At 42.1% G+C, this 25,440-nt stretch overlaps 1 protein-coding gene across 19 annotated transcripts in view; it reads left to right on the plus strand.

Moving 5' to 3' along the window:
* The window catches only part of TRERF1 (transcriptional regulating factor 1), a 323,931-nt gene that overhangs the window by 242,056 nt on the left and 56,435 nt on the right, over positions 1-25,440 (plus strand). For all 19 annotated transcript variants that reach the window (XM_078155359.1, XM_078155357.1, XM_020976819.1 and 16 more), the window contains 2 exons: positions 19,484-21,232; positions 25,137-25,183. In XM_078155359.1, coding sequence (XP_078011485.1) covers positions 19,757-21,232; positions 25,137-25,183 — 1,523 coding nt within the window. In that variant the 5' untranslated portion in view covers positions 19,484-19,756. The remainder of the gene's footprint in view (positions 1-19,483; positions 21,233-25,136; positions 25,184-25,440) is intronic.

A 25,440-nucleotide genomic window follows, 5' to 3' on the forward strand; every position in this document is an offset into this window, starting at 1 on the left:
GGTTCTTCTTTCTAGTCTGTCCCTTTGTTTCCATTCTCACTTTGATCATCCTAAATCAAAGTCTTCACTAAATCGTGTCTACATTATTTCACTATCTTTTAAAGAGGCCTTTCTGATGTCCCTGTCTGTCTACCCAGCCCCCCAAGCCCTCCTACGTACTGTTAACCAGCTAATGAGTGTGCACATTTTTTAAACTATCACTTAGGTAGTTAGGTACCAAAATGGTGGAATATATTCACAGTCTATGTTGCCTTTACAGTGGGCTCTCTGCCTTTCTCCCCAAACACTCTCTAAGCTTGCTTCTGTGCTAAGCCCATGGAACCTTCCGTCTGATGTGTCACCTCATTTTCTCTGGGCTTGCAAAATAAATTTGGCAAGAAACTGGGGTGTGAGATAATAGGTTGTTGTTCAGTTGTTTTCATTCACGTCTAATTCTTCATTACACCATTTGAGGTTTTCTTGGCAAGGATGCTAAGTGGTTTGCCATTTCCTTCTTCAGCTCATTTTACAGGTGAGGAAACTGAGGCAAACAGGGGTAAAGGACTTGTGTCTCAAGACTTATCTTCCTGGCTCCAGGCCCAGCATTCTATCCACTGTACCACCTAGCTGCCCGAGATAATAGTACCAGATGGGAAATCTGTTTTTTAGCTAGTGCAGGCAAGTTAGCTGGATTTCTAGGGGAAACATTTTTTAATATTTGGAGGTAAGGAAGTGAAATGGTACAGATGAAACCTTGGGTCTTATTTCCCTGAATACCTTTAATTCAAGTAAATCATATTGTTGCCTTTCACTGTTGCCTTCTGGAAAGAACCTGAGACCTTTTCTGTTCTGGACTGTCCTGTCCCCAGCTTTGAACACACAACTGGTTAGTGTTAATACCAGGATTAGAACTTGAATGTCTTACTCCGTGCCTGTATCTTTCTATCCTTGGATACTTTAGAATTGGAGTAGGTCAGGGGTGGGGAATCTGCGGCCTCCAGGTCGTATGTGGTCCTCAAGTGCAGGTTACCCACCCTTGCATTAGGTTATTATCACAAACCCTTTGAATTTCAAATTCAACAGATAACTTATTTTTTGTATCTTATGCCTGTGATTTGGTAACCTAGATTGTAAAGAAGCAATTATTGAGAGGACAGACTCCTGCCAGATTTGTGTATTAAAACATATATTCTTTTTAAAATTATTTTTAAAAAATTAGCAAGCATTAATTTTTTCTCCCTCCTACCTTCCCTTCAAAATTAGGAAGAAAAAAACCCCCAACCCTTGTAACAAATACTCATAATGAAACAAAACAAAAAATGTCACATTCTGCATCTTGAGTCCATCTCTTCTCTGTCAAGAGATAGTTAACTTGTTTAATCATGAGTCCTCTGGAATTGTGGTTGATCATTATGTTGATTAGGGTTCTTAAGATTTCCAGTGTTGATGTTTTATAAATTGTCTTCCTGGGTCTGCTTACTTTGCATTAGTTCATAAATCTTCCCAGGTTTCTCTGAAACTATCCCTTTCATCTTTTTTTTTTTAGTATTTTATTTTTCCCCAGTTACACATAAAAACAATTTTAACATTCATTTTTAAAACTTTGAGTTACAACTTCTCTCCCATCCTCTCTCCCCAACTCCCTCATTGAGAAGGCAAGATATTTGATATAGCATATACCTGTGTAGTCATGCAAAACACTTCCATAATAGTCAAGTTGTGAAAGACTATTTCCCTCCACTGTATTCCACCCCGCCCTCATTTATTCTGTTTTTTTCTCTCCTTTCACCCGGTTCCTTCTCAAAAGTGTTTTACTTCTGACTGCCTCCTCCCCCAGTCTGCCCTCCCTTCTCTCACTCCCCCTTCTCTCATCCCTTCCCCCTCTACTTTCCTGTAGGGTAGAATAGGTTTCTATACCTAATTGAGTGTGTACGTTATTCCCTCTTTGAGCCCATTCTGATGAGAGTAAGGTTTACTCAGTCTTCCTCACCTCCCGCCTCTTCCCCTCTACTCTAAAAGCTTTTTCTTGCCCATTTTATGTGAGAAATTTACCCCATTCTACCTCTCCCTTTCTCTTTCTCCCAGTACATTTTCTCTCTCTCACCTCTTAATTTTATTTTTTAGATATCATCCCTTCCTATTCAACTCACGCTTGTGCCCTCTGTATATACTTCTTCTAACTACACTAATGATGACAAAGGTCTTATGAGTTATAAATATCATCTTTCCATGTAGAAATGTAAACAGTTTAACTTTAGTAAGTCCCTTATGATTTATCTTTCCTGTTTACCTTCTCATACTTCTCTTGAGTCTTGTATTTGAAAGTCAAATTTTCTATTCAGCTCTGGTCTTTTCATCAGGAATGCTTGAAAGTCCTCTATTTCATTGAATATACATTTTTTCCCCTCATGGATTATACTCAGTTTTGCTGGGAAGGTGATTCTTGGTTGTAATCCTAGCTCTTTTGCCCTCTGGAATATCATATTCCAAGTCCTCCGATCCCTTACTGTAGAAGCTGCTAAATCTTATGTTATCCTGATTGTGATTCCACGGTACCTGAATTGTTTCTTTTTGGCTGCTTGCAGTATTTTCTCCTTGATCAGGGAGTTCTGGAATCTGGCTATAATATTCCTGGGAGTTTTCATTTCGGGATCTCATTTAGGAGATGATTGGTAGATTCTTTCAATTTCTATTTTACCATCTGGTTCTAGAATATCAGGGCAGTTTTCCTTTATAATTTCTTGAAAGATGATGTCTAGGCTCTTTTTTTGATCATGGCTTTCAGGTAGTCCAGCACTTTTTAAATTCTCTCTCCTGGGTCTGTTTTCCAGGCCAGTGTTTTTCCATTGAGATAGTTCAAATTGTCTTCAATTTTTTCATTCATTTTGTTTTATGATTTCTTGATTTCTCATAAAGTCATTAGTTTCCCTTTGCTCCATTCTGATTTTTAAGGAATTATTTTATTCAGTGAGCTTCTGAACCTCCTTTTCCATTTGGCTAATTCTGCTTTTTAAGGTATTCTTCTCTTCATTGGCTTTTTGGACCTCTTTTACCATTTGGTCTAGTCTGTTTTTTAAGGTGTTATTTTCTTCAGTATATTTTTGTGTCTCCTTTACCAAGCTAAGCTGTTGACTTATTTTTCATGATTTTCTTGCATCGCTCTTATTTTCTCTTCCCAGTTTTTCCTCTGTTTCCCTTACTTGCTTTTCAAAATCTTTTCTAAATTCTTCCATGGCCTCAGAACAATTCATATTTTTCTTGGAGGCTTTGGATGTAGGAGCTTTGACTTTGTTGTCTTTTTCTGAGTGTGTGTTTTGATCTTCCTTGTCACCAAAGTAATTTTCTGTAGTCAGAGTTTTTTTTTTCTGTTGTTTGCTCGTTTTCCCAGCCTATTACTTGACTTTTTAACTCTTTGTTGAGGCAGGGCTCTACTTTCATTGTGGAGGGTGTACTGTTCCAAGCTTCAGGGGTTTTGTGCAGCTGTTTTCAGAGATACTTCTAGGGACTTGTAAGTTTTCAGTTCTTCAAGGTGGTATGATCAAAGGAGAGGTGTTTACTCCTCTCCTGGCCTGTGCTGTGGTCTGTGAATAACCATAAGCACTCTTTTCTGCCTTGGAACTATGAGAAGTGTTCCTCCTTCCACTGTGGCTTCAAGCTGTGCTATGCTAGTGCTTCTCCTTACCCTGGGAGACTGCCACTTAGGACTGTGACCCCAGTCCAAATAAGGGCAAAGCAACAGAGTCCTGCCTCAGTGATAGCAAAGAGACCCCTATAATCTCCTTCTGACCACTTGTTTGACTTCCTTACTCTCTGTGGGCTGAGAGTTCTGGAAGCAACCCCTGCTGCTGCTGATTTAGTCACTCCCAAGGCCTGCTTCGGGTTTGCTGGGGCTGGAGCTGTGCTGGTGTGGGCTGCACTAGACTGCACTCCTCTCTCATCCAGGTCCAACAGACCTTTCCTGCTGACCTCCTAAGTTGTCTTTGGCATCTATGGGATTAGAAGTCTGGAAATTGTCATTGCTGCCAGTAATTTAGTCACCCTGAGACCTGCTCTGAGTTTGCTGGGCCCTGCTCTACACTGACCCAGCCTATGCTGGACTACGTTCCTGTCTCACCCTGGAGCAACAGACCTTTCCTGACGACCTTCCAGGTTGTCTTGGGCTGAAAATTTGTGGGTTCTGCTACTCTAGAATTTGTGTAGAGTCATTTTTTAAAGGTATTTGGAGGGGTTTGGGGGAGAGCTCAGGCTAGTCCCTGTCTTTACTCTGCTATCTTCGCTTCACCCCCTCCCTTTCATCATTTCTTGTAGCACTATTGTGTTCCATTACATTAATATCTCATAATTTGTTCAGCCATTCCATAATTGATGAATAGGCCCTTAATTTCCAGGTGTTATCCACTAAAAAAGGAATCATAAAGTATATATTCATAAAAATACCTCATAAGAGGGTTTGTTGCCTTGGCTGATCAAAAATTCCTTTAGGTTCAGAAGTGTGAATACCCCTGTCTGTTGACAGCTAAGAATTGAGAGCCTATCTGGAAGTGTTGAGAAGTTGGTGCCCACTTAAGTAGCTGGCTTAGAGCTGGCATAGCATCTGTGCAATAGCAAAGGGCCTATTTCAAGATTGTTCAGTGGTAAAAAAAAAATCAATGTGTTGAAAGGATGGGTGTAGTGGAAAGAGACTGACTTGAGATTTCTGGAAATTCAGATATTCTTTTTCTAGGTCAGCTGCCACGTTGTTAGCCTCTACCTCTTATCTTCCCACCTATGAAGTGGGCTGAGTAGCACTGTGCCTTATAATGAGTTGGGATGTTTGTTATGAGGCCCATTGATTTTTCCATTCAAACCTGCAAGAATGTATATGAAAGGGTTATTTATGGTTGATTCCCATCTGCACTGATGGACTTGGAAGTGTGGTACAAATAATACAATGCACTGGGCCTTGTAGAAATCGTTTCTCTTAGCCTTATAATTTCTAACCCTTCCTCTCCTACTCCTTTTAGCAGATTCACTTTTCTAATTATGGTCAAATCTGAAGTTAAAAATAGTGTTATTTCCTGAGAACACTCCCACTCTTTGTGACCTTGGACTTGTCACTTAAAAATTTCAAAGCCTCAGTTTTTTCATTTGTAAAATTGAGTGATTGAGCTAGATGATCTCTGTGCTCCTGTGTTCTAGTATATGTAAAGCATTGCACTTGGAGAGATACAAAGATAGATACAGATATGGTCTTATTCCTCATGATACAGTGGAAAGAATACAGAGTTTAAAGTCAGACAACATGGGTTCAAATTCTACTACTCCAAATTACAAGTACAGTTATCCACACCACCTTTAGGGTTGCGATGCCCCCCAAATCTAGAAAATCTGTGTAAAATTTTTTGGCCCTACTTTCTTGTCAGAGAGGTCTGAATTATTATGGTATTGAGAGATAAATATGTTGATGTCATACAATACTATACATATGTTTTGTGCATTTCTGAGTTTCTAAACTTTTTCTGTGTTGTCTGCTGCCCTTTGCGTGCAGCTTCCACAAAACTCCCAGAAAATTCTCATCTAATTTATTATGCTAACCCATGACATATTGAAACTGAGATGGGAAAAGTTGTGATGTGGAAGGGATAACTGTAACTTGTAGAAATTCATGACATACTTTTAAATGACCTTGGTCTCTCTGGGTCTCAGTTTCCTCTGTTTTAAAATGAAAGAGTTAGATTCGATGACCTGAAATGTCCCATTCAGTTATAAATCTCTGATCTTATAGGTGATTTCAGTGGAGGAGATGCAAGACATAGACAAAGAACCATAGTGCAAGATATAATCGATGAATGTGAAAAACAGGCATCAGTAAAGGACTGGGGGAATTCAGAGGAGAAGGAAACCACTTCCAGAGAAGGATTTTTGAGAGAAGACTTTGTGAAGGAAGTCACATTCAAGCTGGGCTTCAAAAAGTAAATGTAGACTCTTAGTAAGCAAGATGACAGGTGGAGGTTGGGGGAGGACAACTTTTAGGCATAGTGAAACAGAGCATAGGACATGGTCATGGGTTTGTGAAGGGAGGTAATATGTGGTAAGACTGGAGGGGTGGATTCTAGCTGGATTGTATAGAACAGCTTATGCCAGGTGGAGGTATTTGGTTTTTATGCTAGAGATAGTGGGGTACTAGTGAATGTTTTTGAGCACAGAACAAGGTTGGGGATAGAGAGTGGGGGTAAGGGGTGGGGAATGTGTAACATGATCAGACCTGCATTAAAGGTATATCTAAAAGAATACATTTGAGTAAACAGAGGAGGCTGGCAGCAGAGTGAGCCAATAGAGAGGAAAAAGGTGATAATGTCCTGCCTGATAATGATGGCAGTGTAGGAGATGGAGAGGGGAAATTTACGTGTGTGTGTGTGTCTACACACACACACCACACACACACACACACACACACACACACATATATAATAAAACTATTTATAAATATTTAAATCTCCCTCCTATCTGCTTTAGCTTTGAGGAAGACTCTCTAGTTCTAATTAGAGATTTTACACACACACACACACACACACACACACACACACACACACACACACACACATGCAGTTGATTAGAAATCAAGCATTTTCAAAAGAACTTACTGCAGGGCAGCTAGGTGTTGCAGTGGATAGAGCACCAGCCCTGGAGTCAGGAGGACCTGAGTTCAGATCTGGCCTCAGACACATACACTTACTAGCTGTGTGACCCTGCGCAAGTCACTTGCCTAGCCCCCCCCCCCAAAAAAAAAAGGAACTTAATGCAACTTTAAAGAACAAGGAGAATGTGAATTCCACCTGGGCACCACCAACTCTTAAATGTCCCATGTAGTAGAGGTATGGCTAAGGACCTGGAATAATTGAAATCTACAGGTAGTTCAGAAATTTCATCAGATCATCATTTCAGTCTCTCCAGACATCCAAATAAAGACATGTCAATTCCTCTAATCTCTGATGGGAGGCAGAACAAATTTATGTTAGATGATAGAAGCAGGAATCAAGATCTTGACAAGATGATGTCATGGCCCACATCTTAACAATGTGAAATAGAACAATAGTCCTAAAGATAAAATCCTAGTCTTTGCTTCAGAAACAACAACTTCCTAAGCTTACAGTATGGGGGAGAGAGAGGATTTTCACATGAAAACTATCGTGTTTCCCAACTTCATATGAGTCAACAGTGTGATGGATGTATAAAAAAAACCAAACGGTAATTGCAGTCTTATTCATAAAAATGTCTAGTTCCCAGAATTAGAGCAGTGACAGTTCCACTGCACATTAGCCCACATCTGGAGTATTTCATACAGGTCTGGGCACCACATTTTCGTAGGAGCTTTGCCAAGTCAGAGCTTGTCCAGAGCAGGATCACCAGGATGGTGAGTGGAATTGAAACCTTATCATATGAGGAAGTTTTGAAGGCACTAAGAGGTATTTAGTTTGAAGAAGAGAAAATTTAAGGGTTACATGATTGCTGTCTTCAAATATTTAAAGGATTATCACGAGGAAGATGATTTAGTTTTTCCCTGCTTTGTTCTTGAGGGTAGAACTTCAACCAGTATTTGGAAGCTACAGAGAGATGAATATGGCATCTCCTCTCTCTGTCTCTCTCTTTCCTCCCTCCCTTTGTGTTTACACACACATATATACACATGTGTGTCTGTACGTACATACGTATGTATGTAAAAAATCACAACAGCAACAACAAACAAACCAACAAGAGGTAGAATTTCAAAACGATGAGAAGTAGCCAGGTGTCACAGTAGGTAGAGTATTGGACTTGGAGTCAGGAAGACCTGAGTTCAAATCCTCCATTAGACACTTACTATCTTTGTGACCCTTCTTAACTGCTCCCTAATTTAGTTTCCCCATTTGCCAAATAGGGATAATGATAGCACCCACCTCACAGGACTCTTGTCAAGATCAAATGAGATAATATATTAAAAGTACTGTGCAAAAAATCTTAGAATGCTGTTAAGAAACAATAGTAATAATTGAATGACAATGGGACTGGCTACCTGATGCCTGAGTGAGTTTCCTGTCACCAAAGATGTTCCAGCAGAGGATGGATAAGCACTTGTCTGGAGAAGTGCAGAGGTCATCTGTACATTGGCCAACGAGGGAGGCTGGTTGTGGTGTGGTAGGTTCAACTGTAGGAAAGGTAGGGAAGAGGTCGTGGCAACTACTCATTCATGTAGCTCTTTACAATTCCAAGTGACTTTCCTTATAACCGTACTTTGTTGTATAGGCAGGGTGTTGTTTTTTGTTTTGTTTTTTGTTTTTTTAGAGGCAGTTGGAGTTAAGTGGCTTGTCCAGGGTCCCACAGCTAGTAAGTGGCTGAGGTCACATTTGGACTCCTGACTACAGGGCCCGTGCTCTATCCACTGCACTACCTAGCTGTCCCTGTATAGGTAGTTTTTATTACTTCTGTTTGGTGACAGGAAACTCACTCAGGCATCAGGTAGCCAATTCCATTGTCGTTCAATTATTATTATTGTTTCTTAAATAGCATTCTAAGATTTTTTACACTGGCATTTTGAGAAATGGAATCACTTGCCCAGAGTCACACAAGTAATAAGCCAAGTCTTCTGGCTCCCAAGACCCCACATTCTTTGAAGGCTCAGTCCTTGAGCTAATGGATAACCAAACTATGAGTTATCAAGATTATATCAGTAAATATTTGAGTTCTCCCTCACAAGATGTATTTTCTGATTTGTTTTGGATGGGATGTAGAGAGCCTTCCCCACCCTCCCCTCTTGCTTAGTCTTCTTGATGACCAGTGATTCGTATCTCCAAAGGAACCAGGCAAGTACAGAAGCTTTATTTGCTCAAATCTAACTGATTCAGAAAGACCTTGAACACATGACCTTGGCCTTATTAGCCTTATGCACTAATCCCTGAATTAATTGGTCAGGCCCAAACTTACACTCTCCATACATTTATTTGCCCTCTCTGTCATGTTAGCATCTCATAATTCTGCCAGGGAAGGCTTGGCAGAGAGAGCTTGGTTTAATGGACATACTTACTATTGGAGAATGATTGAATAAAGTCACGCCCTTTCAGAGAATGAAGTGACTCCACTGTACTTAGAACTCCTGGAAGGATGTGGCTGTTTTGCTCATCTTACTTGCCCCACTATTTATTCAGTATTCATATAACAAGGTGGTGGTTGTTCAGTTGTGTCTGATTCTTTGTGACCCCGTTTTGGGTTTTCTTGGCAAAGATACTGCAGTGATTTGCCATTTCCTTCTCCAGCTCATTTTACAGATGAGGAAACTGAGGCAAACAGGGTTAAGTGACTTACCCAGGGCCACATAGCTAGTAAGTGTCTGAGGCCAGATTTGAACTCAGGAAGAGGAGTCTTTCTGACTCCAAACTCAGCACTCTATCCACTGTGCCACCTAACTGCCCACATAACAGGGTACTCCATTCGTTGGGTGAATAGGGATGGGAGACAAGAGGAATCAAATTAAGCACAGTCAGAGGCAGCACCCAAGGCCATTGGAATATGTTTGCACAAAATGTTGGCCTTGCTTAGTGCCTTGTGATTATAGAATGCACTTTGATCTGTTCTCTAGGAGAAATGGTTTGCATTGATAATCATAACTCCACACAGAGTCATCAAAGTGGGGTAGTGGATAGAGTGCTGAGCCTAGAGTCAGAAAAACCTGAATTCAAAACTGGCTTCAGACACTTAAGTGACCTGGGTAAGTCATTTCACTTCTCTCTGCCTCAGTTTCCTCAGATGCAAAATGGGCACAGTGATAGTGCCGCCTCCCACGAAAACCTTTCCTGATCCCTTTAGTTGCTAGCATTTTGTCTCCCTTTTGAAATGATTTTGTATTACTTTGTGGCCATGTTGTACACCTTCCTGTATGGGAGGCAACAAAATAGAAAGGACACTAACTCTGGGATTCACAGGACTTAAGTTCAAATCCTGTCTGTGATGCTTCTTACCTGTATTAAGGTAAGAAGCATTTTATTGGGCACAGCATTCTTGGGCTTCAGTTTAATCATTTGTAAGATGTGAGAGGGTAGATTAGATACAGTCTGACTTCCCTTTTAGATCCACTATGCTGTGAGTTTTTCCTTTTTTATCTTTGTATCGCCAGTGCTTGGCCCATAGAAGATATTTATTAAATTGAATTTGGCTCCAGAACAGAGCAAAGTTAAGGGTTCCCTTCCTGAGTCCAAACCATGAACTTTACTATTAAGACCCTTGCCTCTAAGTCACGTTGACCAGATATTCAAGTCTTTATTTGTAGGTAGAGCATGTGTTTAGAGGGAGAGGGAGCCAGCTGTAGTCACATCTGTGAGTGGCCTGTTCTTAAGGGAGGCAGAGGAGAAGGTAGCCCCTCCCTTTCCTGCTCTGCTCCTCTCCCCCTTCCCCATTCCTCCTCCTCCTCCTGTGGAAGGGCCCCTCCTTTATCCCTGCTTCTCCCTCCCTAAGGGCCCCAATGCTACACTCTCTCTTGGTTGTGAGGGCTCCCCTGATCTTGGGTGTGGGACTTTGAGTAAGCGGAACTAAACCCTGAAGGTATTTTCTTAGCCTCATTTGCATGACTTGTTATTTTATGAGATTAATAATTTACTCATGGTGGGGTGGGGATGGATGGAGCTGTTTGACAGACCTCCCTCCCCTTCAGGGCCTTCTTTCCCTTGGGGGGGGGCGGGCACCTAAACTTCCACAGAATCCAGGATCATGTTGCTATAGCAACCTTTCCCCCAGCAGAACCCACAAATGTAACCACTATACCTAACTGAAGGGTCTTCAGTCCTTCTGATGCTGTCCCCAGAGAAAAGATGAAGGGGGGCCGTTGGATAGCTCTGGATCCCAGCTGCCTTACCCTGACATAGCTGTTTGAATTATGGAGAGCAGGGGAGCTCTTTTTTTTTTTTAAAGTCTCCAACTAATATCCAGGAGACCCTCCTTTAAGCTCACTGGGAGAAGGAGCCTTCCCTGTCCCGGTCACGTAGGCCCTCAGCTCCTCCCCTTCCCCTTGCTTCCTGTCTTCATTTACTGGAGGCCACAGACCAGTAGCTTTAATCTTAGAGTTTCAGGGGGTTGTGGTAGGTGGGCCACCTCGTTCTCTTTTTTATTTGCAATTTCCCCCTCTTTAGGCAGTCCTTCTTATTTGACACTAGGCTGACCAGACCAGGGTGTATGTGCTATTTTTTCATAATAATAGCTTATGACAGCAGTTTAAGGCTTACCAAGCACTTTCCTTAAAATAATCCCCTAAGAATCTGGGCAGTGCAGAGATTAAGATTTCCTCCTTTTTTTTTCTTTAAAAAAAAAATGAGAATACTGAGGCTTGGAGAGATAAACTGACTTTCCCAAAGTAATAAAGCTAGTAAGAATCAAGAGTCAGAATTTGAACCCTGGGTCTGGACTCCCATTCTAGGTCTCTTTGATCAGGCCCCTCAGCCTCTGTTCCTTGTCTTTCATGTTGCTACCCATTAGCTTGTCCTACCACCGTGTAATGAGAACAGAGCAGAGAGCCAAATCTGTGCCCAGTTTGACTCTACCAGTCCTGATTTGAGGTTGGGGAGCTTACACAGAGTTGATGTGTGTGTCTGGGCTTGTAGCTCTCTCTTTTAGGGCTGAGTGTAAAGTAGGTGCTCTGTCAGTGCCTGCCTGCCTGCATGAATGAATGATGCCCAACTGTGACATGGCTTTCTTTTTCCCTACCTTATGGAAGGAAGGAAGCCAGATTAATGCCCTCAGAGTGTTCCACTGAGGATGATTATGATAATGATCTCTGATCTTGATATAGAAGGCTTCTTAACTACAAATAGTTCTATGAATTCTTTCACTTGATCTGGCACAGCTATGACTAGCTTTCTATGAATTAGCTAGTGCAGGTAGTATTACCCTATTTTACTTATAACCGAGGCAAAGAAAAGTTAAGGCTCATAGGAAAAGGACATTTAGTTTGATTAGAAGCCATGCCATAAGAAGATCATTTAAAGGAACTGGGAGCCTTTGATGTGGAGTCAAGAAGACTTAGTTGGGGGTGAGATGGGATTTGCCAGCCTCCGGAAGGAAAGGAAAATGCAGATGATTGCCAGAATGTAGCCCTGAAAACCAGTTCATATCTGGGAGAGCCATCACCAAAGCCCCATCAAAAGCCTTGTTAGCCTCATCTCCGAAGCTGTGATGGCTCCGTGAGGGCTGAGATGGATCCAGAGAGGAAGAAGAGAGAAGGGAGATTGCTTTGGCTGAGGCTTGGCCGAGACTGGTGTGTCTAATCGGTTTTATTGGCAACACATGTTCATGTTAATCAGATTACAGGATTATAAAATATCCATCGAAGACTTTATTAGAAGACCAGTCAACAGCCAGAGCAACATTACTAATGGAGGCTATGGAGCATCTGCCAACATGCTGGGAAAACTCACTTAGGTCAGCCTCTTTCCCCCCTCTTCTTGGATGGGGAGGGAAATAAGGGGATACTTGAGCAATTTGAATAAAATTTTTCCATAGTCCCAAGAGCAGAGCTTTTTGGCTAGATAACCATAATCACCTTAGAAATCTCTCTGTGTCTGCATATTTTTAGGTTCATAGAGGAAATGAGAAAAACTTTTTTGTTTTTTACTCTTTTGAGTAAGTTGGGGTGGTCTGGTGGGAGATGGGTGTAACCCCTTCTGAATTGTAAGCAAACAAATCCTGCAGTAGCACAAGCCAAAAGGAACTTCCTCTCTGGCTTTTTTAAAACCATGCCCCTCTCTGACAGGCTTCTTCCTTGGTTTCTTAATTCCCTTGCCAGCATAGGAGAACATTCACTCAGCAAACATTTGCTAAACTTTTACTATGTGCTACAAACTTTACTAGGGGGTCAGATACACAGATAAATGCACATGGTTTCTGCCTTCTAGTACCTTATAGTATAATGAGGGAGAAAAGATGTGTATACTACATACAGTGGACCTGTGATCTTATCCAGATGGGCACTTCCTTTAACAATGAAGATTATAACTGATCTCTTCCTGCATATCCTGGGCATCTCTTGTCTATGTTTTTCTTCCATACTTATATTTGTTAAATTTTTTCTATCCTTATATATCTTATATTCCTCAGCTAGATTGTAAGCTCCCTGAGGGCAGGGCCTGTTTCAATTTTGTCTTTATCCTCAGAGCCTATACAATGGCTGGCAAATAGTAGGTTCTTAATAAGTGCATGTGGATTCATTAATTCCCATAATTCTGCCAAAGAGGTCCACCAAATATTCTGGAATCCTTCAAGTTTTCTCCAACATTGGGGCAGAGCCAAGATGGTGGAGTGAAAGCAGTGACTTGCTTGAGCTTTCCTCCAAACCCCTCCAAATACTCTTAAAAATGGCTCTAAACAAATTCTGAAGCAGCAGAACCCACAAAAAGACAGAGTGAAACAAATTTCCAGCCCAAGACAACCTGGATGATTGATCAGAAAGGTGTATCGCGCCAGGCTGGGAGCTCAGCGCAGAGCAGCGTGGGCGTGCAGGCCGCAGCAAACCTGGAGCAGGCCTCAGAGGACTGAATCGCTGGCAGCTGTGGAGGCTTCCAGACTCCTCAGTCCACCAATGCCAAAGACAACTTAGAAGGTCAGTGGGAAAAGTCTGTTTCTGTCCGTGCTGAGAGAGGAAGGCGGGGTCTCAGCTCCATTCCCCAAGAGCATGTGGGGGAGGGGGGCGGCGGCACAGCTGCTTCCTGACCTTCTGGCCCATAGACTGAGGGGGAATCCAGTGGCTGATCAGAGAGGGATTGTAGGGATCTCTTTGCCAGTGCTGAGGCAGGAATCTCTTGCTTTTCCCGTATTTGGATCTGGGTCACAGTTCTGGGCGGCAGTGCTGGGGTGAGGAGGAGCGCTGACGTGGTGGATCTGGTAGTGGCTGTGGAGAGAAAACCTTCCTTACAGTTACAGGACAGAAAGGAGTACTTGTAGGCACAGGCCAGGAAAGGAGTAAACACCTCGCTCCTTATCATACCACCTTGGAAGAACTGAAAATTTACAGGTCCCTACAAGTGTCTCTGAAAACAGCTACACAAACCCCTGAAGCTTGGGACAGTACATTCTCTACATTGGAAGCAGACTCTTATCTTAACAAAGAGTTTAAAACTCAAGTAATTGGCTGGAATCATGAGCAAGCAGCGCAAAAAGAGTCAAACTATATTATCTTACTTTGGTGAAAAAGAAGATCAAAATATACAACCAGAAGAAGACAACAAAGTCAAAGCTCCTACATCCAAAGCCTCCAAGAAAAATATGAATCAGTCCCAGGCCTTGGAAGAGCTCAAAAGGGATCTTGAGAAGCAAGTAAGGGAAGTAGAGGAAAAACTGAGAGTGATGCAAGAAAATCATGAAAAACAAGTCAACAGCTTGCTAAAGGAGACCCAAAAGAATACTGAAGAAAATAACACCTTAAAAAAAGCCTAACCCAAATGGCAAAAGAGGTCCAAAAAGCCAATGAGGAGAATGCCCTAAAAAGCAAAATTGGCCAAATGGAAAAGGAAGTCCAAAAGCTTACTGAAGAAAATACTTCCTTAAAAATTAGAATAGAGCAATTGGAAGATAGTGACTTTATGAGAAATCAAGACACAGTAGAACAAATCCAAAAGAATGAAAAATTAGAAAACAATGTGAAATATCTCATTGGAAAAACAACTGACCTGGAAAATAGATCCAGGAGAGAGAATTTAAAAATTATTGGACTATCTGAAAGCCATGATCAAAAAAAGAGCCTAGACATCATCTTTCAAGAAATTATCAAGGAAAACTGCCCTGATATATAGAACCAGAGGGCAAAATAGAAATTGAAAGAATCCCAGATCTCCTCCTGAAAGAGATCCCCAAAGGAAAACTCCTAGGAATATTATAGCCAAATTCCAGAGTTCCCAGGTCAAGGAGAAAATATTACAAGCTGCCAGAAGGAAACAATTCAAGTACTGTGGAAACACAATCAGGATAACACAAGATTTAGCTGTTTCTGCATTAAAGGACCACAGGGCATGGAATATAATATTTCAGAGGGCAAAGGAGATAGGATTACAACCAAGAATCACCTACCCAGCAAAACTGAGTATAATCCTTCAGGGGAAAAAATGGTCATTCAGTGAAATAGAGGACTTTCAAGCATTCTGATGAAAAGACCAGAGCTGAAAGAAAATTTGACTTTCAAATACAGGACTCAAGTGGAACATGAAGAGGTAAACAGGAAAGAGAAATCATAAGAGACTTATTAAGATTGAACTGTTTACATTCCTGCATGGAAAGATGATATTTATAACTCATGAGACCTTTGTCAGTATTAGGGTAGTGGGAGGAGAAAAAATTATATGTATGTATATGTAGATAGATAGATAGAGAGCACAGGGTGAGTTGAAGATTAAGGGGTCATATCTGGAGAATAAAATTAAGGGATGAGAGAGGATTATACTTGGAGAAGAAGAAAGGGAGAGGTAGAATGGGGTAAATTATCTCACAAAAAAAAGACCAGAAAAGAAAAGTCTCCTACAGTGGAGGGGAAACGGGGGAAGGTGAGAGGAAATGAGGGAATCTTATTCTCATAGGATTTGGCTTAAGGAAACAATAACATACACATTCATTTGGGTATGGAAATCTGTCTTACCCTACTTCTGAGGAGGGACAGGGTCAAAAGAAAGAATAGAATAAATAGGAGGGCGGGATAGGATTAAGGGAAATAGAGTTAGTTTTTTACAACATGTCTACTATGGACGTGTTTTGCATAACTGCACATGTACAACCTATATTGAGTTGCTTGCCTTTTCAATGAGGGTGGGTGGGGAGGGAGGAAGAGAGAAAATTTGAAACCTAAACTTTTAAAAACATATGTTTAAAAAAAATATTTTCACATGCTACTGGGAAATAAGAAATATAGGAAATGGGGTACAGAAGTCTATCCTGCCCTACAGGAAAATAGAAGGGGAAGGGGATAAGAAAAGGGGAGAGAGAGATAGAAGAGAAGGCAGACTAGGGGAAGGGATATTCAGAATGAATGCCATCTTGGGGTGGGGGGAGGGAGGAGATGGGGTGAAAATTTGGAACTCAAAAATTTGTGGAAGTGAATGTTGAAAACTAAAAATAAATAAATTTATATTAAAAAAAAAAGAAAAAAAATTTACCAGCAAAAAACCCCCCAAAACTATTGTAAGGTAATCACCTGTGAATGAGTTGGCTATTGTCAGCAATACAGTGATCTAAGACAGTTCTGAAAGACTTAGACGAAAAATGCTATCCATCCCCAGAGGAAGAAGAGATGGTATCTGAGTACAGATTGAAGCATATTTTTCTTTCACTTTATTTTTTGAGGGGTTTTTTTGGTCTATATTTTCTTTTACAACATGAGTAATGTGAAAATATTTTGCATGACTACACATGTATAACCTATATCAAACTGCTTGCCTTTTGAGTGGGGGTGGGGAGGGAGGAAGGGAGAGAATTAGTAACTCAAGGTTTTAAAAATGAATGTTGGAAATTGTTTTTACATGTAACTGGGGAAAAATAAAAAATAAAATGCTAAAATTAAAAAAAAAGTTTTTCCAACATTGTATAGATACCAATGGACGATGTCCATAAGTATTGCTTAACTTGCTGTTTGATCGGCCCCTTTTTTTTTTTCTGGTCAGACATTTCTCTGCTGTCATCTTTTATATTGTTTTTTACATCACTTCTATATAATTCTTTGAAATGTGTGGAGTTTGCTCCCAACACCTGACCCTGGAGTTGAGGTGACCCACAAAGTTTACACTAGAGGAATGCCACTCTGGCCGCTTCTCTTCTGTTGGAAAGGCTTTGGGTACAGTCCCAGCCACAGACAGTGCTTGCTTTCCCCGTACTTGCCGGACTGAGTACAGAGAGGATCCTCACCAAAAGGCAGTGAGTTCTTTGGTCATGATAATCCATGAGGAAGCAAAGATTTGTGAAGAGAAAAACACTATACGTAATAGAATAGGATAAATGCGTAAGAGGAATACATAATGCTGTGAGACAGATGGGTTGCCAGGGAAGGCAAGGTAAATGTGATGGGCAGGTTGAGTTGAACATTATGAGGCACCAGGGGGTCTCTGGGGCCATGATAGCTTGTTATATGGAAGAATTTATTTGTAATATTTGGCACAGCTCTGAGATCATAATGCTCGAAAATTGCAATGGATCTATGATCTTTTAAGGACAGACATTCCATCCATCAGTGCAGATCACAGCCTAGCCATGTCTTGGCATTCTGTGTCCTTCTTTGCCCATGTTCTTCTATAGATCTACCATAGAGAATCTACCCAGAGTTCTGTAGATTTTTTACGTTTCACGGCTTACATTGCAGCACCCTGGCTGTCCATCAATTTATCCTTCACTCTTGCTAAATGACACTGAGCTCCTGAGTTGATGAGAGTGAGTTAGAAGAAGTGGTCAAGTGAGCAAAATATTTGCCTCGTAAGGTCTAGAGTTGCAGTACTGTACTTAGGGGGATGCGAAAGAAGTCAAAGCTATGGATCCTTCCCTCAAGATTTTATAGTCTAGTTAAGAAGACAAGACATAATCATGTACCTATAACAATTCAGAAGCATTAACAAAATAAATGTGTCATAGAAATAGAGATAGGAACTGGAGATCTGATGTCACTAATACAGGGTGAAATATCCATGTGAGGATAAGAGTGTAGAGCGCCAGACCTGGAGTCAGGAAGACCTGAATTCCTCCAGGTGAGGAAATTCACTCTTTCAATGAAGGTTAGCCTTTTTTCTGCAATTTGTGGTTTTAGAGAGTTGCCTGGAACCCTGAGAGATTAAGTTGGTAATACAAGGTTTCGCAGCCAGTGTGTATCTGTGGGAAGTGAACCAAAGTCTTCCAGATCCAGAGGCTAAAGCTTGATCTACTTAGGCTTCTCAACAGAAGCCAGTTAATAATTGTTTCATATATTCATTTCGCAATGTCAGACCTGAAATCAGGAAGACTTCATTTATATACAAAATCATTAACTATAAGATAGTATGGGAAAGACGGCACTAGCAATTGGAGGATCAGGAAAGGCCTCCTGTAGAAAAATGATGCCTGAGTTGCATCTTAAAGGAAGAAGTGACTCTGAGGCAGAGGCAAGGATGAAGTGCATTTCAGGAATGGAGTAAGGCTAGGGCAAAGTCACGGAGGGTTGTGTAGGAAGAACAGAGAGGAGACCAGGTTAGCCATGTCACAGCATGAGAGAGAGACAGAGACACAGAGAGAGAGACAGAGAGAGAGAGCAGTGTCCAGCTAGTATGAAAAGTTAGACGGAGGTCAGGATGTTAAACTGAGGAGTTTCCATTTTATCTTAGAGGCACAATAGGAAGGAAAGAGTAGGGAAGTCATGTGGTCAAATCTTTACTTAACAAAAATTAACTTGTTAGCAGCATATAGGATAGATGGGAGTGGAGGGGAACCTGAGCAGAGAAACCAATTAGGAGGAGTCTGTTTAGCAGTAATGTAGGTAAGAGGTAATGAGGACCTGAGCTGAGGTTGTAACTATGTTAGTGGAGAAGAGTCAGATGCGAGAGATGCTGTGAAGGCAGAAATGGTGAGCAAAACTGATTGCATTTGTGGGATGAGGGAAAGTGAGGAGATGACACTGGGGTGATGATGATGATGATAATGATGATGACCCAGGACAGGAGGAAAATGGTGGTGACTTCAATGGATATTAGGGAGATCTGAGAAATGGAAGGGCTTTAGGGGACAGATAATGAGTTCACTTTTGGACATAGTGGGTTTGAGATATCTGGGAGTTAGGTAGAGTCAATGGAAGTCATGACACAGTGGATAGAGTACTCACCCTGTCAGAAGGACCTGAGTTCAAATTTGGCTCCCTACACTTGCAACTAGATGTGTGATCCTGGACAAGTCATTCAACCCCAATTGCCTCCCTCCCCCCAAAAAGTCAATGAATGAACAAATCAACTGAAATGGTAACAGGAATCAGCAAGTCACATTCCAGGTGATCTGACCTGCTAAATAAGCATACAGAGGTGTTCGAGTCTTATAGGAGGGATCAGAGGCAGAGCTCCCAGCATCCTGAGTCCAGCTACTCCAGTTGTTTCATTTTATAGGTGAGGGAGCTGAGGAAATTTTGTGACTTGCTCAAGGTCACCTAGACATTACATGTCAGAGGCAGGATTTGACTGCAAGACTTAGTGACTACAGTGTGCCAATATTCTTTCTTCTATCCCATGCTGTGGCTTAGAGGGTCATAGAATGTTGTAACTGGAAGGAACCTTAGAGATCAGCTTAACCCAACATGCCCCTCATTTTACAAGAGGAGACACTAAGGCCCCCAGAAGGCAGGTGACCCACCCAAAGTCACACAGTAAGTTGCAGAGTCAGACATAGGAGAAATGGGATGTACCTGTATTTAGTCATTACTAAAAAGCTCGTTGTGCTTTTTATTGGCTTGCCTAGAATAGCACCTGTGTCCTTCCAAGACAAAACAAGCATTTTCATCTCCTCTCCTTTTTTTTTCTTGTAGGAGTGAATTGCATCTCATTGACCATTCAACCTTTGGCCTGTGCCCTGACCCTCGTGAAGACGTGAAGCCATCTGCACTGGCCATCAGTGTCGCGGGTTGACAAGGAGCCCCCAGCTCCCGCCATGTATATGTACTCCTCAGCTGTCGAGTAGCTGCAGTGGCAACTCTCAGCCTATCTCAGGGTTTCATTCTTTTTTCCTTGCCCTTCTCTCCCCTGTCCCCTTTATTTTTAATGGTTTTGGTGCCTCTGTATTTAGGACCAAGTAGGGAGCCATGGGGGATCAGCAGATGTACAAAGTTAATCATAACATCCATGGTAATGAGAACCTTTACTACCAACAGCCGCCGCACAGTGCTCTCAGTGGGGGCAGTGGGATCAATCACAGTTATGGGGGTACTGCGTCAGCAGGGGGTGGCATGGAAGCTTCCCAGGCCTCTCCTCTCTCTCCCCACTTCCCCCAGGACTCTCGCGACAGCATGGGCCTGGCGACTGGTCCCAAGAACCTTGGCTTGATGGACAGCTCAAGGCAGACGGGTTGGGGAGGCCATGCTGGACCAAACAACCACATCCAGCTGCGTGGTAGTCTCTCTAACCCAAATGTGATGTGGGGGGCATCTGCTCAAGTGGAACCTGCTGAAGGCTACCCATATGCCTATCCTCAGTCCAACGACATCCGGGCCCAGAAGATCACCAGCGGAGTCCTCCACAAGTTAGACTCTTTCACCCAGGTGTTTGCCAACCAGAACCTAAGGATCCAGGTCAACAACATGGCCCAGGTGCTACACAGCCAGTCATCAGTGATGGATGGTACCAATGACAGCGCCCTCCGCCAGTTACTGTCTCAGAAGCCCTCCGAACCTCAGGCGGTGGCAGCACCTCCCGCCATACCTCCCCGCTACCAGCAGATGCCCCATCAGGCCCACTCTGGTTTCGCCAATGGTCCACCCAAGCCAGCTATGCAGGGTGGGCAGCACCCCTCTCCAGCCCATCTGTACTATGACTACCAACAGCAGATGGCCCAGATGCCCGCCCAGGGCAGCCAGCCCATGCAGGGCCAGCAGATGCTGCCCCAGCCGCTGCCACAGATGCAGCAGGCCCACTACTACCTGCAGCAGCCACAATCAGGACAACAGCGCATGCCCATACCAGATATGCAGCAGCAGCAGCAACAGCAGCAGCAACAGAACAGGGCACAGCAGCTGCTGCCCCCAGCGCCCCAGCGACCCTGCTCTATACAATTACCTCATTATTATCCAACACAGCCCATGATGTCCCAGTTACAACAGCAGCAGCAGCAGCAACAGCAGCAACAGATGCAGCTCCAGCCCCCCTCCTATCACAGGGACCCTGGCCCCAAATCTGTGCATGATCCCCATCAGTACCCCCAGGAGCAGGCTCCCCACCCGGTCCAGCTCATCCAGTTGGGGTCTGTGCCCCAGTACTTCTACCAGGACCCTCAGCCACAATACAGCCGACACTTCTACCAGCAGAGTCTCTTGCAGCAACAGCAGCAGCAGCAGCAGCAGCATCGTGAAAATGTCCAGCAGAAGAATTACCAGAGTGACCGGCAAGCCCAGGCCATGCTGGGCTCCCATGGTGGACTGGGGCTGTCTGACCCAGGGATGGAGGACATGAACTCAGTTGGCAGCAGTCTGACCCATCGGCCTCTCCTGCCACAAGTGGGGATTCACCTCAACAGCAAGGGACCCCAGCACCAGCAGCTGTCTCCTGGTTCTGTGTGGTCCCAGGTATCTTCATGAATCTTTAGCTTTTACTCAGGTGGGAGTGTACATTGGGAGTAGGGGTGGAAGGAGAGGGTATATGTTGGGGCAAGGTGGAGCTTTTTTTAGTGTGTGTGTGTGTGTGTGTGTGTGTGTGTGTGTGTGTGTGTGTGTGTGTAGCTTCTCAGCTTGTGGTTGGTATACAGTTCAATTTATAGGATCACAGATTAGTACTGGAAGGGGTCTTAGTCTAGGTGGCACAGTGGATAGAGGGCTGTGCTTGGAATCAAGAAGACTCATCTTCATGAATTCAAATCTGGCCTCAGACACTTACTAGTTGTGTGACCCTGGGCAAGTCACTTAACCTGTTTGCCTCAGTTTCCTTATCTGTCAAATGAGTTGGAGAAGGAAATGGCAGGTCTACAATGCAGGTAGAACTTAAATATTATTTGGTGATGAAACCTATGACCCTGGAGGTGGGGTTGAGGTGGGCATCAGGAAGTGAGAGAGAAATATCAGATGGAGAGGTGGGAGGCTGCCAGAGATATGGGATAGGCTCCCGAGCAATTTGTCCTAGATCCACACCTGACCCTGGGATTAGGTTTTCTTCAGTGTGACACTTCCTGAGAAAGGCAGCATAGTATAGTGTGGAGAGTGCTGGCCCTGCCAGATGGATTTACAAGCGAATTCTATCAAACATTTAAAGAATAATCAATTCCAATATTATATAGACTGTTTGGGAAAATAGGTGACCAGACTGATTCTTTTTATGATACAGATATGGTGCTCATACCTAAAACAGGAAGAGTCAAAACAGAGAAGGAAAATTATAGACCAATTTCCTTAATGAATATAGATTAAAAAATTTAAATAAAATATTAGCAAATAGATTACAGCAACTTATCATAAGAATAATACACTATGACCAGGTAGGATTTATACCATCAATGCAGGAAAACTATCAGCATAATTGATCATATCAGCAACAAAACTAATAGAAACCACATGATTATCTCAATAGATGCAGAAAAGGCTTTTAACAAAATACAGCACCCATTCCTATTACACTAGAGAGCATAGGAAGAAATGGAGTCTTCCTTAAGTAGCATCATATATAATGAGAATAAGCTAGAAGCATTTCCAATAAGATCAGGAGGTGAAACAAGTTGCAGGCTATAGAATAAGTCATCAGCCTCTTCTCAGGGGCTCTGAGTCTCTAGCATCTCCGACAAACTCCCACCTAAACTTTCCTGTACTTCTAAATACCTTCTCATGGACAGGCTAGAAGCATTTCCAATAAGATCAGGGGTGAAACAAGGATGTCCATTATCACCACTGTTCTTCAATATTGTACTGGAAACGTTAGCTTTAGCAGTAAGAGAAGAAAAAGAAATTGAAGGCGCGCTAGAATAGGCAAAGAAGAAACAAAGCTATTACTCTTTGCAGATGACATGATGATATACTTAGAGAATCAAGTAAAAAACTACTTGAAATAATAAACAACTGTAGCAAAGTTGCAGGCTATAAAATAAACCCACATAAATCATCAGCATTTCTATATATTACGAATAAAGCCCAACAGCAAGAGGTAGAAAGAGAAATTCCATTTAAAGTTACTGTAGACATTATAAAATATTTAGGACTCTACCTACCGAAACAAACCCAGGAACTCTACAAACACAATTACAAAACACTTTTCACACAAATAAAGTCAGATCTAAATAATGGGAAAAACATCAGTTGTTCATTAGGCCGAGCTAATATGATAAAAATGACAATTCTGCCTAAGCTAATTTACTTATTCAGTGCCATACCAATCAAACTACCAAAAAATTATTTTACGGAGCTAGAAAAAACACTAAGATTAATTTGGAATAACAAAAGGTCCAGAATATCAAGGGAACTAATGAAAAGAAATGCAGAAGAAGGTGGCCTAGCCCATTCCAGATCTTAAATTTCATTATAAAGCAGCAGTCATCAAAACTGCTTGGTACTGGCTAAGAAATAGAGTGGTGGATCAGTGGAATAGGTTAGGCATGCAAGGCACAGTAGTCAATGACTGTAGTAATCTACTATTTGATGAATCCAAAGACCCCAGTTTCTGGGATAAGAACTCACTCTTTGACAAAAACTGCTGGGAAAACTGGAAAAGAGCATGGCAGAAACTAGGCATAGATCAAAATCTCACACCCTATACAAAAATGAAGTCAAAATGGGTTCATGACTTAGATATAAAGGCTGATACTGTAAGCAGACTGGGAGAGCAGGGGAGTAATTTACCTATCAGATTTATGGAGAACAGAAGAATTCATGACCCAACAAGAGATAGAGAACATTAGAAAAGACAAAATGGATAATTTTGATCGCATTAAATTGAAAAGTTTTTGTACTAACAAAGCCAATGCAATCAAGATTAGGAGGGAAGCAGAAAACTAGAAAGAATTTTTACAATCAGTCTCTCTGATAAGAGCCTCACTTCTAAAATATATAGAGAATTAAGTCAAATTTATAAGAATACAAGTCATTCCCCAGTTGATAAATGGTCAGAGGATATGAACAGAGAGTGCTGGCCCTGGAATCAGGCAGGTATAGGTTCACATCCTGCTTCTGATACTTACTGGCTGGGTGATCTTGGGCAAGTCACTTAACTCTCCCAGTTTCAACAGCTGTAAAATGAGAAGGTTGGACATTATGATGGTGGTGATAGCTAACATTTACATAGTGCTTACTATATGCCAGGCACTGTGCTAAGCACTTTTGTGATAATAATAGTAATAACTAACATTTATATATTGCTTACTATGAGCCAGGCACTGTGCTAAGCACATTATAGTTATTGTCTCATTTGATCCATTAAGATTTTTAAGGTCCCTTTTAGCTCTAAATCTCCTCTCTGTGATTTTGTGAGCTTAAACATGAACAGCAGCTAACATGCCCTTGTCCAGTTAGAAGATGGATTTAGAAGTGGGGAAGGGAACAAGTATTTTTATAACACTTACTATGTGTTTAGGTGGCACAGTGGGTATAGAGTGCTAGGCTTGGAGTCAGGAAGACTCCTGAGTTCAAATCTGGCCTGAGACATTTATTAGCTGTGTGACCCTGGGCAAGTCACTTAACCTGTTTGCTTCACTTTCCTCATCTGTAAAGTAAGCCAGAGAAGGAAATGACAAACTACTCCAGTATCTTTGCCAAGAAAACCCCAAATGGGGTCACAGAGAGTTAGACGTTACTGAAAAATGGCATTGTGCAAAAATACTTTTTATTCATAATGATAGCCAGCATAGTGCCTGTTGTATGCAAAATACTTTATAATTATCATCTCATTTGATTCTCACAACAACCCTGGGAGGTAGGTGCTACCATTATCCCCAGTTTACATTTGAGGAAAGTGAGGCAGACAGAGGGTTGAGTGTCCAGGGTCACTCCACTAGTGAGTGTCTGAGGCTAGATTTGAACTTGGGTTTTCCCTGACTCCAGACCCAACATTCTATCTGTTGCGCCTCAAATTCTTCTGTATTTTTGGGCCCAAAATAATTTGTGGCAGGCTTATCAATTTAATGCCATATTTCCTGGCTTCTTAAATAGAGGTAGGAAGATGTTTGGGGCTTGGGGTTGGGTAGAGATGTGGAGTATCAGTCTCTTAATGAATAGTGTTTTATCTTTACATAGAGAATGCCCTGAAGGTAAGGGCAGTGGTATTCAAATTAGGAAGTTTGGAACTAGAAATTGTGGGAAGGGGGTGGGGGAGAGTATAGACCAGGGGAATGTGTGCATCCTAAAAGGGAGATGCAGTCTCAGTTTGGGAACAGTGCTCTGGAAGCCTCTGGTTCCCTTTCTTTCATAAACATACATTCATATTCTCTCTTTCTCTCTCCCCCCATCATCCTCTTTTTCCCTCTTCTTTCTCTGTACTGCTCTCTTCAAAACCAAGATGCACCTCTCTGATGGCCGAGCCCAGCCACTGTCTCCTGATCCAAGGTAAGGTGAATGCTCAGAATTCCACCCTGGGAACATTAGACACTTCAGGGGAGGGGCAGGGTAGAGGCCCAGGGTGTCACAGATGATTTGTTTCTTCAGTGACAGTCAGCTTCATGAGGAAGTTTTTGATGAATAGGAAACATAGTCTGTACAATCATAATAATAAAAATAGCTCCTCTTCATATAGTTCATTGCGGCTCGTATAAATTATTTCATTTGATCCTTAAAGCAATGTGTCCCACTATTTTCATTTTATA

The sequence above is a fragment of the Phascolarctos cinereus genome, unplaced genomic scaffold, assembly GCF_003287225.1.
Source record: "Phascolarctos cinereus isolate Bilbo 61053 unplaced genomic scaffold, phaCin_HiC Scaffold_5;HRSCAF=322, whole genome shotgun sequence".
NCBI lineage: Eukaryota > Metazoa > Chordata > Mammalia > Diprotodontia > Phascolarctidae > Phascolarctos > Phascolarctos cinereus.